Here is a 19,363-nt window from a genome sequence, read left to right as displayed (position 1 = left end):
GGCTTGCCCTCTCTGGGTATCCTTCCTCAAATCTCTCGCTCACAGTCCATGGAGCCCCAATCCAGCACGAATGCTTGGTGTCTGTGGGTAGGGGATGGCTGTGCCTTTGGGGGCTGGCAGGACAGATGCCACACTGATGCATCCCCAGGCGCTGGGTTCTCTGGGGTCTCCCTGATGAGAGATTATAGCTAGGGACGTTATGCTTTCCAAGTCTTCTCTGACAGAAGGAGAACATGTCCTTTAGGGGACCCTAAACCTCGCAAGCCAACACCACCAATGCCCTCCCATCCACCAGCTCTCCTGCCTGCCCAGCCCCACCAATGCCCTCCCATCCACTGGCTCTCCTCCCTGTCCAGCCCCACCAATGCCCTCCCATTCCTCAGCTCTCCTGCCTGTCCAACCCCACCAATGCCCTCCCATTCCTCAGCTCTCCTCCTCGTCCAGCCCCACCAGTGCCCTCCCATCCACTGGCTCTCCCACCCATCCAGGTCTCGGCAGCCTGGCCGCCCTTACCTGAATGAGCTTGTCTTCCCAGGCCTTCTGATTCCAAGTGAACTCTGTGTGTTCTGTGGGGGCACACAGCTGGTGGCACGGGCTGCCCCTCTGTCGTCCCTGGTCAGCACCCTGCTGCCACCCCAGGCCTCCACAAGAGCCCTTGGCCAGCAGCACTTCCCTCCCCACCTCCCGCTCCTTGGCCAGCTCTCAGGACCAAAGTAGGCCACGTGGGTCCACCTGGAGCTTAGGTTCCTGGTGCCCAAGCCGTGCAATCTGTGCCCAGTGAACACACGAGGTGGGCACCTCACCTTCCAGGTACCGGATCAGCAGGGGGATCTCCTGCTCCCACACACTGGCCATGGTGGGTGCAATGCTGTGGCTCAGGGTCCTCAGGAGTTGCAGCATAGCGATCCCACGGCCCTCCCCCTTGTAGGGTGACGACATCAGCACCTGCAAAATACCAGGTCATGAGCGCAGCAGGGCCTGACACCTCCCTCCGTCTTGGGGTTCATGCCCTCACTGTAAGTGGAGGTGAAGGTGGGCGGTTTTCAAACAGAGTCCAAGGATCTCCAGGACAGAGAGGCCCTTACAGAGAATGCTGATGGGGGTGGGGCAAGAGAGGCCAGGCCTGGCCTCCTCATCCACCCCAAGCCTCAGTGGAGCATGGATTATATCCACAGGACAGACCCCTCACCCTCACCCCCAGGGGCAGGCAGCCCATTGATAGTGTCCTGGAGATGCTCTGGGCAGAGGAAGCTCGGTTGGCCATCTGAGCACACTGCCCCTGCCACTTCTCCCCAACAGGGACAATAGGGGTCTGGGACACTCTGTCCTGCTAAGCACCCAGCTCCCTCATTGCACCCTGGCTCTCTGCTCCTGGGGCTCAGGGAATGAACAGTTCAAGAGAGAGGCACCACAGGGCATAGCCTTGCCAGGCCCGGGCATGTGCAGGTCAGCCACTCACCAAGAGACGGGCCAGCAGCTTCTGAGGTGCAGGCAGGTCCACTGAGGAAGGAGATGCAACTTGAACTGAGGCTGCCCATCCCATACCAGGACGTGCCCACATACCCCGAGGGGGACTTGACCCTGGGAGGTGCCTTCCCAGCATGACTCCATCCAGAAACTGGGTCAGCACAGGGGACTTTCCAATAAAGAACATCATTATAGTTGACTCAGCACAAGGGAAACTCATGCTGATGTGCTGAGTGCAGGAGGTACTGTATCAGACCTTACCCCTGGGTGGTCGTTGCAATGGTTACCAGACTTGCCATGATAGTGTTTTGTCCCCTATTGTGAACCTTGGATTCCCTTGAGCCAGCAGTAATTAGAAAGCCTGCTCCCACCCGTCCGGTCCCCTGCAGGCTTTGGGAGTCAATGAGCCCATGCAAAGCAAACTCACGGGACTTGGATGGATAAACAAGGGAGGGGCCAGGCCTGCTAAGAAGTTTCAGGTGTTGGAGCCCAGGAGAGGACCCAGTCCCAAAGTTAAAAGGGCCATGAGGAAGACCTCAGGGGGCCAGCTAGGCAGACCATGGATCCTGAAGGCCTAACTAAATTACCAACATCACTAGTCACAGCCATCCCTGTGAAGCCCCAAGCCCGTGAGAGCAGCCCCCTCAGCACTGGAAGTGGGAGGGAGGGGGACAGAGCAATCCATAGTAGATGGGCATAGCTGCTTTTCCGAGAGTCTGGTGTTAACAGTGTCCACCCTGGGGTGGACCATCATGGGGTCAGTTTACAGAAGACCTGGATGAGCAACTATAGTCCCTCTATCTGACTCAGAGAGGTCAGACAGAACAGAGACCCAGAAAGACCACACCTGGAGAGAGCCTGAGCAGGAGGCCCCCAAGGTGGGGTCTGGGCCAGGGGTGTGGACTGGGGACATGGGGACATGAAGAGTGTGCTACCAGGAGGAAGTTCCACAGGACTCCAGCACCTCCTCAGATATGGCAAGGTGCATTCTGGGCGCTTCCTAGAGAATTTTGTTGAGGGGACTTGGGGAACGGTGACAAGGAACAGACCCAGCAGCCAGGTCCCACCAGCGGGCTCAGGGCTCCTGCTCACCGTGTTTGCACTTGCCACTCATGCTTGCTTCTGCGTCCTTGCTGTGGAGCTGGCGCTCCGCCAGGTTCGTGAGGCTGATGCAGATGGGTGTCAAGGCCTCCGTGTAGTCTGTCTCCATGATGTAGCACAGGAGCCGTACCCAGAACTCCTGGGGTGGGCAGGGGAAAAGGAACCTGGAGGCATCCCATGGCCAGCTGGAGGCATCCCATGGCCATCCAAGACTGGCAGGCTACATGCACAGCATAGGCCCCAGCCAACTTCCTCAGAGCTGGCCTCAGACACCACTGACACACTCAGCCTACACTGACTCCTGCCAGCCCGGCCTTTGTCAGGAGGGTCTCGGTGGCATTCACCCAGTTAGAGCTGTCTCACACCCTGCCTGCCAGCCTAATACCAGACCTACACCCATACACTGTCTTTGTCTAGGCCCCTTTCCTGACCCCAAATCCTCTGGAGTTGCATGCTGGGCAGATGACCCAGCTGTGCTTGCCAGTTGTGACAGTCAGATTTACATCCCCTCCTTGATGCTTTTATAGTAAATTTTTCCTATCTTATTGCTATGTCACATTTCATTGCAATTGAAAGTTGTTTCTCTATAACTCTGGGTTCCCTGTGATCATGTTGAGTCCTCCTCCTAGCCTGTACCTTCACGTCTTTCACGCAGCAGGAACTTGCTAAATGCTCATGGACTGTTTCCTTACACACATACACAAACACACCCACAAAATACATGGCTCTGGAATTGGATTTTGAAGGGAAAGAGCTCAGGAAGTGGAAGACAAAGACCCCCCCAAACCCCAGCTGCTGCAGACAGTGAGCATGGAAGAGGTGAGAGCGCAGAGCCACCGCATGCCCATTCCTCTCCAGTCTTCCAGGTGCGGACAGGAGCCATTGGCTCTACCATGGCGGCTGGCTGGGCAAGGAGTGGACTCACATTGGTCATGCCACTGACAGAAGAGGTTATGATCTTCACGGTGTCCATGGTGACTTTGTGGACCATCTTCTCCTCCAAGTCCCTCTGATAAAAGTTGTCCCGGTGATTTGTCTGGAAGACAGAACGAAGGGCCCCTGCTGGAGGGCTAGCAGAGGTTTGCTGTGGTCTCAGGGGTGGTCTTCTTACTCCCCTGGGGAATCCATACCCAGACACTGGTCTCCCGGATGCTCCCTGCTATGCACAGGTCTCCTGCCTGTGTGTCTCCTGCACACACCTGGACCTCTGGGCTTACTGTGCCCCTATGCCCTTGCGTCGTAAACACAGGTCCATAAAGTAGCATTCATGCTCAATGCTTTGGAGGCATTTCCAAAGTCCATCTGCTCCATGGTGTGCATGTCAGGGTCACTCACCAGCTTGTAGGTGGACAGGGTCAGCTGCACAGACACGTATTTCAGGCCCCAACCTTTGATCCGGTCCTGGTAGCCTGACAGAGCCAACTGGCCGATGATGCGGAGAATAGCCATCCTCACCTGAGGGGAACAGGGCCACGGTTTGCTGGTGTGGGGAGGGCCCCAGGGCAAGAATTCAGCACCCAGTACCCAGTCCTGTCGGGTGAGACATCTGGGAACTGGCACTGCTAAGGGCTGGAAGGGGCTTCAGGAGCCACCTGGCTCCTGCCCACTCTGGCAACCACGCCTCATCCCATCTGGGGGACCCACCCTGCGGTGTGCCCGTGTTGAGACACACCTACTCCCACCCTCTCTGACATGTGGTGGCCCATCTTAGGGGTCTTGGGGGGTGGGGGGAAGGCCCGTCTTTCATCCTGGGCTCTCTGGGCTTACTCCAGTGAGACTCGCTACGCAGAGGAGAAGGAAAGCCAGCACTTTCCCCCTGGAAGCCTCCAGGCATTGAAGATCTCCTCTCCTGACACCCGTGTTCCTTGCCCATCTCCCTCACAACCTCTGTGCTGTCCCCCACCCCGGCCTAGTTACCCCTTCCCAGCCCACAGTCTGCACTGCACAGAGGCATGCAGCTTCAAGGCCAAGCGGTTCTTCCAACCATTAAGTACCCTCAAGGCACACGCTGTCCCAGAGGGCACTTTGTTCAAACTCATAGGTGCCATGTCAGTAGGGAATTGGTGGGGAGATCTGTTACCTTGATACCAAGGCCAGGTTTGGAATTGGGGCTCAGGGATTAGAAAGAGGTTAAGGGTAGGCATGGAATCCATGGGCCACTGTGGTCACGCCCACAGGTGTGGTTATACTGTAGATCTGGCCTTTGGACCCCCTTTAAAGGTCCATAGGGAAATCCAGACTCAGAGGCTGGGGTGGGCCAGAGTGCTGGTTAGAGTCACAGTTAGAAAAATAAGGAGCCACTAAGAGACATGGCTCCCTGGGGCCACAGCAGTGTCTCTAAGGGGCAGAGGCAGTGGCCCAGACGCACACACACCCCCTCTGCCACCCCACCTGCCCACTGATGCTCACCTTCCGCGCTCACCACAGCCCGAATCAGGGTCAGTGTCCCCACGCGGATGGCCTCCTTACCCACCTCCATCTGGCTGAAGAAGAACTTCATCAGCTCCTTGGGGTAAGAGCGAGCTGTGGAGTGGAATAAGCCCCTTCGTCACTCCCTCTGGCCTTGCTGGGACTCGGTGAGGCTCCCGGCAGACCTGCGGGCAGGGGCGAGGGCCCTGTGGCCGAGGCTCACCGAGGGCTATGAAGCAGTGCACAATCTCCATCAGGTTCTGGCTGCTGTACTGATGCTGGGCTGGGGCCTTGGTGCACACCTGGGGACGGGGATGCAGGGAGGACAGGGGAGATCTCAGGGGCAGGAGACACAGGCAGCCCAGCCTGACTGTGCCTGCACCCCGCAGGATGCAGGAGGCTCAAGAGTGAGCCAGGGCGAGGCCACCTCCTGCAGCTGCTTCCTGCAGACCCACCCTGAGGTCGCAGCTGAGCTTGCCAGACTCACCTGCACATGCAGCTCCGAGAAAATGGGGTTTAGCTGCATTTGGGGGATGGGGGTGTTGGTGACAACCGACACTTCCAGAATCTGTCTCAAAACCTGCAATGGATGGACAAATGGTTGCAGGTGGCCTTCTACCAACTCAGGGTCAGACTAGGTGCTTGCTACTCTGTGGGCCATTGACTGGTGGCTCCAGCCTCCCCAGGGGCTAATTAGAAACACAGACCCGCTGGTAATCCCCACCAGGCCCAGGTGATTCCCAGGCACAGTGAAGCCTGGGAAGTGCCTGTGCTGAGCACATTCTGAACACATCACCCAGGCCTGTTCATCTTCCTTTTGCTAGAAAGATCTATGGATGGTTCCCCATTTCCATCACTTTCATTTCTGCTTCTTGCTTTTGCAGCTAAGTGCCAGCCTTGTTTGTGGATGAATGGCCCCTTTACAGTAGCCGTCAGCCCAGACCATGCCTCCACTTGGAACCTGGCAGCATCTCCATCTCAGACGCGCCAAAGGCTGCTGCAGGTTGAATGGTGTCCTCCCCAAATCCACATCCACCTGGAACTTCAGAATGTGACCTTATTTGGAAATAGGGTCTTTGCAGACATAATTAGTTAAGGATCCCAAGACCCTTGCGATTCCTAATCACAGCAGTCCTACTAAATTGACACAAAGGCCATGGTCCCCTAGGGCCTTCCAAGACCCTTTAGGGCTGGTGCCTTCCACCTGGAATGACAGAGTTCATTTTCCATAAACCCGACAAGCACCAAGCTCCTCAGCCCCTTGTAGGTACAGATGTGGGGTCTGTTGATAGGACATCAAAATATGTGCGTCCTCACCTTCCACCCAGATGACTCCCCTGGACACTTGGGGACCCAAACCTCCTGGGCCTTCTGCCTCACCTGTGTGATGAAGATGGCCTCCAGGCTGCCCTGGTACTCGGCCAGCAGCAGGGGGATGTAGTCGTAGACCTGCTCCCGCAGCTCATCGTTGGGCAGGAGGAGGCTCAGCATGGGCTTCAGGGACTTGACAACCCCCATCTTCACCTGCCCAGGAAATGGGGTCCCCAAAGTCCCAGCTAGGCCCGTGATCTCAGCCCCACCCACTGACTCCAAGGACACAGAGGAGGACGGACCTGAGGCAGAGTGGGACCCAAGGCTGCAGGGACAGTACAGCATGGCCACACTACCCTGGGGTCCCACCTACAATCAGGTAACCTCGGGTGGGTACAGAACCTCTGTGGGCCTCAGTTTCCTCGTTAAAATAGTCCTAGTCCCTAGAGTCAGAGTGGAACTAGCTCCTGCGGACAAGACAGAGGACACCCGCACGTCGCACTGAAGCAAGGAGCCCACATCTAACGTCTCTCAGGGGCCTTTACAGGGTCCAGCTCACAAAGCAAGCTAGATGGGTCCATGCGGCTAAGCACCCTCCACGTGGCTAGCTCTGCCCTTTCGCGGGTCACAGCTTCTCTAGCCCCTAGAGAACCCTAGAGAGGCTGGACCCGGGGTCCCTCAGCACTTCCCAGCCCAGTCTGCTGAGTGTGGCAAAGGGGAACAGGTGCCCTGGAAGGGCACAGCTCACCTCGGGGTTGTGGTGCCTCAGCCACACGGTCACGAAGTAGCGGTATATGGGGAACAGCTTCAGAGCAAACTGCTCCTCGGTCATCACGGGGTACACGCTGTCCTCCAGGTGCCTCAGGTAAAACTGCACCGTCTCACAGAAGGTCTCCATGGCTGCCGGCAGCAGAGGTGGCGGATGGGGCCAGAGGGGCCGGAAGCAGAGCCGAATCTTCCTAGCCCATCTCTGGGTTGCTGAGACCCTCCCCCCTTCTCACCCCCTTCTCACCCCCTTGGCTCCCCAGTTGTGCCACCTGGGTGACAGTCGAGCACACAGGGGTGTCCAAGCCCCTTGCCCTTGAGGCAGGGTCTGAGGTGGGGCCTGGAATACGACTCTCTTCCCACGTCCTGGGGATTCCCATGCAGAGCCCAGTAAACACGCTCGACCCTCCTTTTCTTGATCATCAAGAAAATAAATGTTAAGTCATCCGTGCTCTGGGCAAGCTGATCAGATTTAAATTGCATTAAAGACATGACCGAGTCTAACCTAAAGGGAGAGGTTTCCCCTGACGTCCCCTTCTTTGAACGTCCACCCCCTCTCTGGTCTCAAATGCTGAACTACAGAGCAAGCTACAGAGGCACACGACGGCCTCTACCCCCTATGCCATGGTCTTGTAAAAGGCCTCCACGTGTCTCAGCCACCTGACCCCAGGAGACCGATCAGAGGCCAAACAGGAGACTGAGCAAATGTCTGGGGAAATGAAGAACCTACCTCTTGCTCAAGATTCCTCTACCTTCTCCTCACCCTGCGTCCCCCTCCCTGACTCTGACCAGGACAGACCCACAGACACACGTGGACACGCACCGCTACATATCACCTGGCGCATCTTGGCTTCGTTGGCCAGCCTCAGCATCGTGAATATGGTAGCCAGAGTGATGCCCATGTATGGCATGAACTCAAACACTGCGGGATGGGGACAGAGGTCACAGAAGTCACTGCAGGGCGGAGCCAGGGCAAGGCCGAGAGGAAAGTCCCACTGCCTACCGCCTCCAGTCCCTGACAGTCCAGATCCAGGGAACCCGTACCTCCTGGGGCCTCAGGAAGTAGCGTGGGATTCCACCCTGTGTGAAAGGAGGGGGAAGGACGTGGGGAAGGAGGAGGAGGCAGGCAGGAGGAGGGGAGGGAGGGGAGGGAGGGGCAGAGCAGGGGGACAGGGGCCCAAAGCACCACAGAGAAGCAGGGGAAAAGCAGTCCAGGCTCCTGGAGCACATCGGGCCCCACGGAGGGTCCCCGGGGTGTGTAGAGAGGAAGTGTAGAGAGATGGAAGAAAGGGGACCCGTGACAGGGTCATCCTCCAGGAGGACTTGTCCCTCCCTACGAGCCCCGCCCCGCCTCCCACACTGACAGCACCTCCCGCCAACTTCTTCAGACTTGGAACAATAAAAACCATGTATATTGATAATAATGAAGTAAAAAGGCCTACGTCCCCCGGGGGCTCCCTTTCTCCGGGATCTTTGGCAGCAGCATCCACAGACCTAGGCCCCTCCGTGCCCCTGCCGGCCGCCCGGCTGCAGCCCCTCCTCTGTTGGCCTCCCACAGGCCTCCGTGCCCAGCACCCAGGCAACTCCTGCGCCTCCTCCAGCCTCGCCCACTGGCCCTCTCAGCAGAAGTGGACACATGGGGTGCTTTGGCCCTTCCTGAATTGCAAGGACTTGCGGCTTTTGACTTGACAGTGGTACAAAGTGACAGGCATTCAGGAGAATCTGTACTTCCAGTTTTGAAAGTGGACCTTCTCCTAGGCTAGTGACATGGGGCACTACTCTCCTGTAATGCTGGGAGCCACAGGCCACCAGCAGCTCCCAGTCGGTTTGACAGGCACCAGGGGAAACGACCAAGCTCTGCGGTGCCCTGTGTCACTAAGCCACGGTATTCGGGAGGTTAGGTGAATTTTTGGACTTAGGACGTTGTCCACCTGGATGGGGCTGTCGGAACTGAGGAGCAGTGTGCTCTCCACAACAGGCCTCAGGACTCCACCTTCCTCCCTTTCCTTCTAGGGCTTCTCCATGTTGGGCTCCTCCAGGCTGGGTCCTTGTCCCCAGTTCTTCCCGCTCTACCTTTACTCTCTGGGTCCCAATGGCTTTGAATGCCACCTGCCATCACAGGCTGCTGGGAACAGAGGGCAGACCTGCCCTCTGACCTGTACATCCCGAAGTCAGCTGCCCACGTGGCCTCTCTGTCGAGACATCTCTCAGAACCACATTTCTTAATTGGAGCCCTCCTGCTCTTCTAGTGCTTCGCATCTCAGGAAGCAAACCTAGCCGACACACAGCGCTTGGCCCCTCTGGGCCTTCTCCCCCCACACAATGCACCTCCACGTCCCACCTGCCAGGGCCATCTCACGACTATCCACCGCTCACCGAGGGCATGGCAGCCCGAGCCACCTTCACCTCCTATCACACCTCCAGACACACTCCAGCCAGAATGGTCATCCCGGAACCCAAATGTCACCAGACAACAGCTGCTTGGAACCCTTCAGAAGCTCCGGTGTCCTCAAATAAAGTCCAGACTGCCCACGGCCACCGGGCCCTGCCTACCTCTCCCCTCACTTGTGCCCATCTCCCCCAGCTTCCCAACTCCAGCCCCAGCCACGTCTCGGTTCTTCAGATAATTCAAGCTCTTTCCTGCCACAGGGACTTGGTGCATAGTGTTCCTCTGCACGTGGAATCTTCTCCTCTACCCTCTTCTTTACCCAGACATCCTCTCTCGTCTTTCGGGTCTCTGCCTAAATATGGCTTCCCCACCGAGGCCCTACAGGATGAGAGCCCCTGCCCTCACCCTGGTCTCCAACGGCCACTAGGATCTCCCTGTCATGCCCTTCAGCTCCTGGTAGGAGGTGTTTGCCTGCTTACAGCCACTCCTGAGGACAAGGGCCATGGGTGTTCTACTCATCACTGAGGCAGCGCCCACCGCAGGGGTGAAAGGAGAGGGAGGGAGAGAAGGAAAGAGGGAAACAGAGGTGGGAAGACAAAAACTGAGGCAGGGAGAGGAAAAGGGGGGGGGGCAGGGATAAGACAGAAGTGAGAGGCTGAGACCGAGAGTCCTAAAACCTGAGAGACACAGAAGCCACGGAGAGGATAAGGCGAGGAAAGAAAAGAGCCATGGAGACACAAGGACCGGGGCGAGGCCAGAGGGCAGAAACCGGGCCCAACCCACCGTTGCCATTGGCCAGCTTGGCCAAGGTGACGACGACAAACTCGTCCATGAGGTGGAGGGGCTTGAGGTGGTGCTGCAGCTCATACATGACCAGGCTGAAGTGGTTCCGCGACAGAGCCACCAGCGTGTCACTGGCCACCTCTGCCTTTGTGTAGCCCTCCACCTGCAGGGGATGGGACGGGGGCCACCTGTGGCGAGGACTTCACAAACCCCTACGATCCCAGGAGCCATCCTCCTGGCTCGGGCTCAGCCTTCCCCCACCCAGCCCCGACCCAGAAGTGACTGCCCCAGGGCCTTGGGCATCCCCAGCCCCCCAGAGGCCCCAGCTCCTGGGCTGTGGGGGGGAGGCATGATGGAGCCCAGCCAGCTACCTCGGAGATCTCCCTCATCTCCTTGGAGGCAACGGAGACCAGCCTCTGCACACACGGCTCCTCCAGCTCCCCCTCCTGCTGGATGATCTCCTGGAGGATGTTGTAAATGTTGATCTTGCGCTGGGTGGAGATCTGGGAGAGAAGCAGGCAGGTGGGAAGGCCCTGTCTGTCTGGGAAGGACCCCGCCCTGCCCCAGCACCCTGTGTTCACTTCCTCTCCTTCCCTCTCTTCTCCATCAGAATCCCATCCAGAGACGGCCACCACCAACCTCCAACCACCAGGTCTCCGCCTCCATGTCTCCCTCTTCCCTCCCACCCATCCAACCGGCCCTGTCCATGCGACTTACAAATGGGTTCTCTTCCCAGTTTTGGCCAATAGTCAGCAAGGCAGGTGTCAGATGGTCAACACACACAGTCCTCCCCACAACTAGTACTGCCCTTTTAAAAGACCCCAAATAGCTCTTCACCCTGATGGGGGAACTTTGAGACCCAGAAACGTGTCTCTTCCTCTCTTTTGATTCTTACGTGGGCAAAATTTGGCACCATTTAAAATAACCTGCCTTAGGATGAGATTGGATAGATGGATTGTGCACAAAGACCATACCTGGACCGTCATGCAAGGGTCAGATATGAAAAGGCACGCTTAAGGAACGAGAGTTCTGGAGAATGCCTCATGTGGTAGAAAGTCCAGAAATCTCAGAAAATCTGGGGACCTCAAGAAGAGGAATTCACTCAAATTTCTTAGCTCTTCTGCTGACATCCAACACGAAAGTCTTGGCCTTGGTTTCCTAGTCTTGGGGTAGCAACTAATAGGGTTTCCTAAAATTCCAATCAGCAATCGCTTTGGGAAAGTACCTGGATGGATATTAGTGGTGTGGCTTTAGTCATTGCTCAATACTGTATATCTCCAGACCAGTATTTCTCAACTATTAATAGTAGTTGGTAGTAGTAGCAGCAGTCTTAGTACCCACTTAAGGAGACTTTTTAGCCATTTTTCCCTAAGTGTTCCCCCAACAAAACTTGAATAGCACAGTGCTTGTCCACATGTCCATGCTTCATATATAAATGTAGAACTTCCTTCATCCCAGTGAGAACACTAGGGGCAACATCACACCATTGAGAACGCATGCTCTAGGTTTTCAAGGCAAGTTCAAGGAGGTCTATACACTCTATAAATAGCCAGGTAAGAGACAGCAAGACCAGCCTTCATTTGTGATCAGGGATAATCAGTAAGAGTAGTTCTGGCCGCCACCAGGCAGTGCAACCTCGAGCAGAGACAGGAGATTGGGAACGCCTGAGCCAACTTAAAACAATTTCCAGAAGGCACCTGAACCTAAGAGGTTGAATTAGGCGTGAAGAAAATTATGTCTGAGCCATTCAGGCTCTGGATCCCACGGGAGAAAGCTACTTTTGCTGTTGATGCTATAGTGACCACACAGGAGCATCTGTACCCCGCAGCAGATACCCAGTAATTAGTATTCATAATAGTGAAGCTGAAGCCTGTGGAGGTGCCATCCCTCTTCCCTAAAAGTGGATTTTATCAGAGACCCTAGAGATCCAGACATCCTGCAGAGTGGGACATCTCCCCAGCAGTCCAGCTTGTGGATCAACTCTCAAACTCCTACCAAGAGTTCCAAAGTTCAGTCAAGACTAAACCCCAAGAGACAGGGGATGGAAATGGGAAAGGCAGTAGAATGAATAGGAATATAACTATCCAATGTTCATATATACATACACGACCAGTGTGACTCCACCTCATGCACAACCTCAAGAATGGGAAGTTATACTCCATGTGTGCGGGATATGTCCAAATACGTTCTACTGTCATGTATAACTAAAAAGAACAAATAAAAAATTTTTTTTTAAAAAGACTAAACTCCAATTACCGAAATCTCTAGTTTAGAACTCTAGCACCTCCACCACAGAAATGCACATTTTGTCAATACCCAAATTGTATTGAGCCCATCATGTACCAGACGACTCAAAGCTGAAATGTACTACAACCAGTTGTGTTTCCCAGTCGCGAAGCCTGGAAGCTAAGTGAGGAACACAGATGCATTGGGCCTAAGGACCCCCAACCCCCAAGCCAAGGGTTACAGAGCCAAAAGCAAATACAAACAATGGAAATCCATCCTGGCCAACAGATTGACCACCTCAGCAGAAATAAGCCCTTTATTTCTCAGCAAGAATTTTTAAATTTTTCTCTCTTTTTTTTCACTTCTTTTTTCTTCTTTCTGCCATATTCATACTTTTTATCCTTCTTTGTAAATTTTAACTATTTAATTTTTTTTTTCAAATTTCACTTCACCATATTATATTACTTTTTACTTTTTTCCATTATGCATGATTTTGTGGATGGGGGGAGGTATATAGTCACTGCATGGATAGGTTTGAAAAATATATGAATATTTGTGTAATTTTATTTTCACATTAATTGCTTCCTTCTACACTTATTATTTAGCCTTGATTTGTCTTAGGTAGGATTCAATTATATGCAGGTGTGAGTTGATTTGATCTTACAGTTGCTAGTTGTTTTGTACCATGGTTCTTTCCCCTCTTATCTCTACTTCTTCACTCTCTTCCCCTATTAACAACCAAATTTCTGTTTCCACTTCCTCTCTTTATTACTTTAGGAAATCTTTTATTCTTTCTTCCTTACAGCCAGCATCTACTACCAACCTCCTGCATCTCCTCTGATCACTTTTTAAAAATATTTTCTACCCACCCTATTTTCTCTTTACATAAGAAACCATAATCCCACCAAATAGTAAAATTATATAGTTTATGTAATTCACCCCCTTCATGTTGACATGATAATTAATATGGTGGACAGCATAGTAAACATCTGATGTAGAATGCCTGAAATAGTGGACAGTTTTGTATTGCTCAAGCTGATGTTAAATGCTAACCCCCACCATTCCTATATAGGTGGTAATATTACATATGTCAAAGTAGACATTGGGCATTTATCTTAAAACTATACAATCTGTTAATGACTTCAATGTTATTCCTGGCTCCTTCCTCCCTCTAAGAGGGGGATGGAAAGTGATTGGGCCACTTCAAAATTACAGAGTAGAGACTCTGCTGCTGAGAAATACTCACAATCCAAACAACAGTGAATCTCACCCCACATATTATCTAGCCCCACCTGAACCTAAACATTACTTCAACTCATAAAACTTGGAGATGAAAACCCCCAAACCAAAAACCAGGCCCCAAGAAAGAACAACCAAAGGGGAACTTCAGGACCATCCATCAACATTTACTCATATATCAAAAACAGAAAGAAATACTAGAATTGAAAAGAACTACACATAAAGACACACATATAGAAGAGTAAGGAGAAACAAACTCAATTGCACAAGTATAGGACCTCTGAAAACTTGAGGAAACAGGCAAACAAATTCTCCCCCCTCCACACACACACACACACAAATTCATAATGCCCCAACAAAGGATCTCATAGATATGGAAGTGGATGAAATTCTTATTATTAAAAACTGATTATTGAAATGTACAATGAACTAAAGTAAGATCTAAGGAATTAATTAAGAGAGAAAATTCAAGATATGAAAAACCATTTCCATAAAAAATAGAAATATTAAAAATAAACCAATCAGAACTCCTAGAAATGAAAGACACATGAATCAAATTTTAAAATTCACTTGAAAACATCATCAACAAATTAGATTGTATAGAAAATACTACCTCAACCCTTTAAAACAGATCGTCAGGCCTTGAATACGGGATACATGAACTTAATACACAGAGTAATATAAAAGGGAAAAATAATAGAACATGATTAGAATGTACATGAACTCTGTAAAAACATCAAGAGACCAAACCTGAGAATCATCAGGATAGAAGAAAAGATGGAGATAAAGGCATGAAGAACTAAAGGCATTAAGAACATTTTCAACAAGATAGTCACAGAACACTTTCCCCATACATATCATAAGTGAGATAGACATCCACAAACAAGATCCCAAATAGACTTGATCAGAAGAGAAGTTCTCCAAGACACATCATAATAAAAATGCCTAACATAGAAAATAAGGAAAGAATATTAAAGCTGCAGGAGAGAAACATCAGGTCACATTTAGAGGAAACCAATCAATAAGGCTCACTTCTGACTTATCAACTTAGACACTAAAATTAAGGAGGGCCTGGATTGAGATATTTCAATCTCTAAAAGAAAACAATTGTCAACCAAGATTACTGTACCCAAATAAAGCTCTCTTTCATATTTGATGGGGAAATAAAAACCTTCCAAAACAAGGATAAACTGAAAAAATACATGACAACCAAGCCAACACTACAAAGAATTCTAAAGATAAATTGCACACAGTGGAATCCTCCCCCCCCAAAAAAAATCCCAAAACTCCCAAATAAATGAAGATTAATAAAAGACTAATCATCTAAACAAGAATCAAAACAGAATTAAATATAACAAAAAAATCAAATGGCAACAAACTATAAACAGATATCCATAACAACACTGAATATAAATGGTCTAAACTCCACAATTAAAAGACATAGATTAGTAGAATTGATGAAAAAACAAGATCCAGCTGGATCCTGTTTGCAAGAGAATCATCTCACAGGCAAAGACACTGAAAGCCTGGAAATGAAAGGATGGATAAAAATCCATGCAAATGAATTCTGAAAACAAGATGGAGTAACTATTCACATATCTGACAAAGCTGATTTCAAGCAAAAGTTAATCAGAAGAGATAAAGAAGGCTGTTACATCCTAACAAAGGGAATAATTCAACAAGAAGATAAAACAATGGCAAATATGTATGCCCCAAATGTCAACACACCCAGTTACATTACTCCTTGATATTAAATCCTAGATAGACCCTAATATAATAACAATGTGTAATTTTAACACACCCTTCTCACCAATAGACCAAGTCATCAAATAATAAAATCAATAAAGGTATGTATAACCTAAATAATAGTATAAATTGAATGGATTTAATAGACATCTGCAGAATGTTTCATCTCAAAAGAGTTGAATTTACCTTCTCAGCACTTCATGGAACCTTTTTCAAAATAGAACATAGTCTAGGTTACAATATAAGTCTTAGCAGATACAAAAAAAATGATGTAAGCTTGTGTATTCCACTGGACCTTAATGGAATGAAACACAGCAATAAAAATAATAGAAATCACATAAACACATGAAGATTAAACAATACTGTTTAAATGAAGAATGGAGCAAAGAAGAAATCAAGAAAATATTAGGAAAAAATGAAAACAACAATATGACACACCAAAATTTGGGGAAAGGTATGAAAGCCATATTAAAAGGAAAATTAATTGCATTGAGTGCCTACATTTTTAAAAAGTAGAGAGATCCCAAATAAGTAAGCTTATTTTCCAATCAAAGGCCTTATAAAGAAGAACAAACTAACTTCCAAATCAGTAGAAGACAAGAAATGATAAAGATTGGAGCCAAAGTTAAAGAAATTGAGAAAAAAAATACATAAGATCAACACAAGGAGCTGGTTCTTTGAAAAGATAAATGATAATGATGAACCTTTAACCAAACTAACTAAAAGAGAGAAGACCAAAATGAACATAATTAGAGATAATAAAGGAGATATCACCACAGATACTTCTGAAATCCAGATGATCATTAGAAACTACTTTGAAAATTTATACTCCAATAATCTGTGAAATCTAGAAGACACTGACAAATTTCTATATACATATGATCTGACTAAATGGAACCAGGAAGATACAGAAAACTTAAACAAACCAATATCAAGTAATGAAATTGAAACAGCAATTAAAAGCCTTCCAGCATCTGGGTGTGGTGGTACACAACTGTGATCCCAGAAACTTGGGAGGCTGAGGCAGAAGGACCACAAATTCAAGGATGATAACAGCAACTTAGCAAAGCCCTAAGCAAATTGGTGAGAACCTGTTTCAAAATAAAAAGGGTTGGGGGTGCATCTCAGTGGGTAAGCACCCCTGGATTCAATCTTCAGCACCAAAAAATAAAAGCCTACTAACAAAGAAAGGCCCAGAATCAGATGGATCCTCAGCTGAGTTCTACCAGACCTTTAAAAAAGAGCTAATACTAGTTTTTCCCAAGTTATTCCATGAAATTGAAAGAGAGGGAACACTCCCAAACACATTCAGGGAAGCAAGTATAACTCTGATACCAAAACCAGACAGAGAGTCATCTAGGAAAGAAAACTTCAGACAAATATCTGTGATGAACATAGATGCAAATATCCTTAACATTATTTAACTTCATTTGAAGAGACATGAAGAAGATAATATACCATGATCAAGTGGGCTTCCTCACAGAGATCAAGGTTGTTTAAACATATGCAGATCAGCAAATATAATTCACCACTTAAATAGAATTAAGAACAAAAACCATATGATCATCTCAATAAATGCAGAAAAGGCCTTTGATAAAGTACAGCAACAATCATATTAAAAACACTGGAGAAACTAGGGATAGAAAGAATTTACCTCAGCATTATAAAAGCTATGTATAACAAGCCCAAAGCCAATGCCATACTAAACTAAAAAATTTTCCTCTAAAATCAGGAAGAAGAGAAGAACGTCCATTCTCACCACTTCTATTCAATGTAGTTCCTGGGACTCTAGCCAGATCAATCAGTCAAGAGAAGGAAATTAAAGGGATATAAATTTAAAAAGAAAAAGTCAAATTATCACTGCTTCCTGATGACATGATCCTGTATTTAGAGGACTAAAAAATTTCACCAGAAAACTTTTAGAGATAATAAAGTACCAGGATACAAGATCAACACTCATAAATCAATAACTTTTCTATACCCCACCAGCAATTCAGCTGAGAAATAAATCAGGAAACCCATCTCTTTTGCAATAATCTCAAAAAAAAAAAATACCTGGTAATGACTCTAACTAAGGAAGTGAGAGACCTCTACAATGAAAATTATAGAACACTGAAGAAAGAAATTGAAGAGGATGATAGGAGATGGAAAGCCCTTCCATATTCCTGGTTAGCAAAATTAATTTTGTCAAAATGGCCACACTACCAAAAGCAATATACAGATTCAATGCAATCCCCATCAAAATACCAATTACATTCTTTACAGAACTAAAAAAATCAGTTCTAAAATTCATTTGGAAGAATAAGAAACTCACAATAGCCAAAGCCATTCTGAACGAGAAAAGTGATGCAGTAGGGCTGGGGTTGTGGCTCAGAGGTAGAGCGTTTGTCTGGGATGTATGAGGCACTGGGTTCGATCCTCAGCACCACATCTAAATAAATAAATAAATAAAAGGTACTGTATCTATCTACAACTAAAACTATTTTAAAAAAGAAAAAGGTGATGCAGGTGGCATCACAATACCTGATTTCAAATTAAACTACAGAGCTATAGTAGAAAAACAGCATGGTATTGGCATAAAAATAGACATGAAGATGAATGAAAAAGAATAGAAGACACCAAGACAAACTCATATATTTACAGCCACTTGATTCTTGACAAAGGTGCCAAAAAGAATTGTTGAAGATTTTTAATACATGGTGCTGGGAAAACTGGATATCCATCCATATGTAGAGAATGAAGTTAGATTCTTATCTTTCACTGTGCACAAAAGTTAAATCAAAGTGGATCAAAGACCTAGGTATTAGGAATTGCAACTCTTAGAAGAAAACCTAAAGGTCAACCCTCCATCTTATAGGAACAGGAACTGACTTCCTTAACAAGACCCCTAAAGCTCAAGAAATAAAACCAAAAAATCAATAATTGGGATGCCATCAAATTTAAAAAGTTTCTGCACCACAAAGGAATAATAGAGCAAAGAGATAGCCTCTGGAATGGGAGAAAATCTTTGCCAGTCACTCCTCTGAAGGGCATTAATATTCTGCACATATAAACAACTCAAAACAACTCAGTGCCAAAAAAAATCCCCATCAATAATATGAGCCAAAGAACCAAAAACTAATTTTTCAAAATAAGAAGCACAAATGGCCAACAAATATATAAAACAATGTTCAACATCTCCAGCAATCAGGAGAATACAAATCAAAACTACATTAAGATTTCATTTCACTCCCATAAGAATGGCAATGATCAAGAGCACAAATAATAATAAATACTGGGGAGGATGTGAGGAAAAAGGAACACTCATACATTGTTGATGGGATTGCAAATTAGTACAACCACTCAGGAAAGCAGTGTGGAGATTCCTCAAAAAACTAGGAATAGAACCACCATGTGATCCAGCTACCCTAGTCCTTGGTGTTTATCCAAAATATCTAAAATCATCATACTCTAGAAATATAGCCACATCAATGTTTGTAGCAGCATAATTCACAGTAACCAAATGATAGAACCAATCCAGGTGCCCATCATAGATGAACGGATCAAGAAAACGTGGTGTATAGACATAATTGAGTACTACTGAGCCACAAAGAAGAATGAAATGATGGTATTTGCTGCTAAGTTGATGGAAATGGAGACAATCATGCTCAGTGAAATAAGCCAGGCTGAGAAAATCAAAGGTCCAATGTTTTCTCTGATATGTGAAAGCTAAAGAAAATAAATGAAGGAAGGCAGATGAAAAGGGGATCTGTTATCATAAAGGTATAGGGAGAGTCAGTGGAGTAGGAGGAGTACAGAAGGGAGGGAGGGAGGGAGGTAAGGAGGGAAAGGGGAAAAATATGAAATCAATCTAACAAAATCATGTTACCTACAAGGTAAAGGTACCAAAGGGAATTCTATCCTTATGTGCATGTAGAAAGTACCAAT

The 19,363-nt window shown here is 48.4% G+C and overlaps 1 protein-coding gene across 1 annotated transcript in view; it reads right to left on the bottom strand.

Moving 5' to 3' along the window:
- Positions 1 to 19,363, bottom strand: part of Mroh2a (maestro heat like repeat family member 2A) — a 58,670-nt gene that overhangs the window by 35,927 nt on the left and 3,380 nt on the right. The window contains exons 6-19 of the mRNA XM_048807994.1: positions 10,597 to 10,864; positions 10,226 to 10,388; positions 7,877 to 7,975; positions 7,037 to 7,188; positions 6,358 to 6,501; positions 5,465 to 5,557; positions 5,201 to 5,279; positions 4,991 to 5,091; positions 3,904 to 4,023; positions 3,494 to 3,604; positions 2,560 to 2,707; positions 1,460 to 1,500; positions 804 to 945; positions 514 to 566 (exon numbers count right to left, since the gene is read on the bottom strand). Coding sequence (XP_048663951.1) covers positions 514 to 566; positions 804 to 945; positions 1,460 to 1,500; positions 2,560 to 2,707; positions 3,494 to 3,604; positions 3,904 to 4,023; positions 4,991 to 5,091; positions 5,201 to 5,279; positions 5,465 to 5,557; positions 6,358 to 6,501; positions 7,037 to 7,188; positions 7,877 to 7,975; positions 10,226 to 10,388; positions 10,597 to 10,864 — 1,714 coding nt within the window. The remainder of the gene's footprint in view (positions 1 to 513; positions 567 to 803; positions 946 to 1,459; positions 1,501 to 2,559; positions 2,708 to 3,493; positions 3,605 to 3,903; positions 4,024 to 4,990; positions 5,092 to 5,200; positions 5,280 to 5,464; positions 5,558 to 6,357; positions 6,502 to 7,036; positions 7,189 to 7,876; positions 7,976 to 10,225; positions 10,389 to 10,596; positions 10,865 to 19,363) is intronic.

This window comes from Marmota marmota, unplaced genomic scaffold, assembly GCF_001458135.2.
Source record: "Marmota marmota marmota unplaced genomic scaffold, marMar, whole genome shotgun sequence".
NCBI lineage: Eukaryota > Metazoa > Chordata > Mammalia > Rodentia > Sciuridae > Marmota > Marmota marmota.
This window is presented reverse-complemented; position numbering and strand designations above follow the sequence as displayed.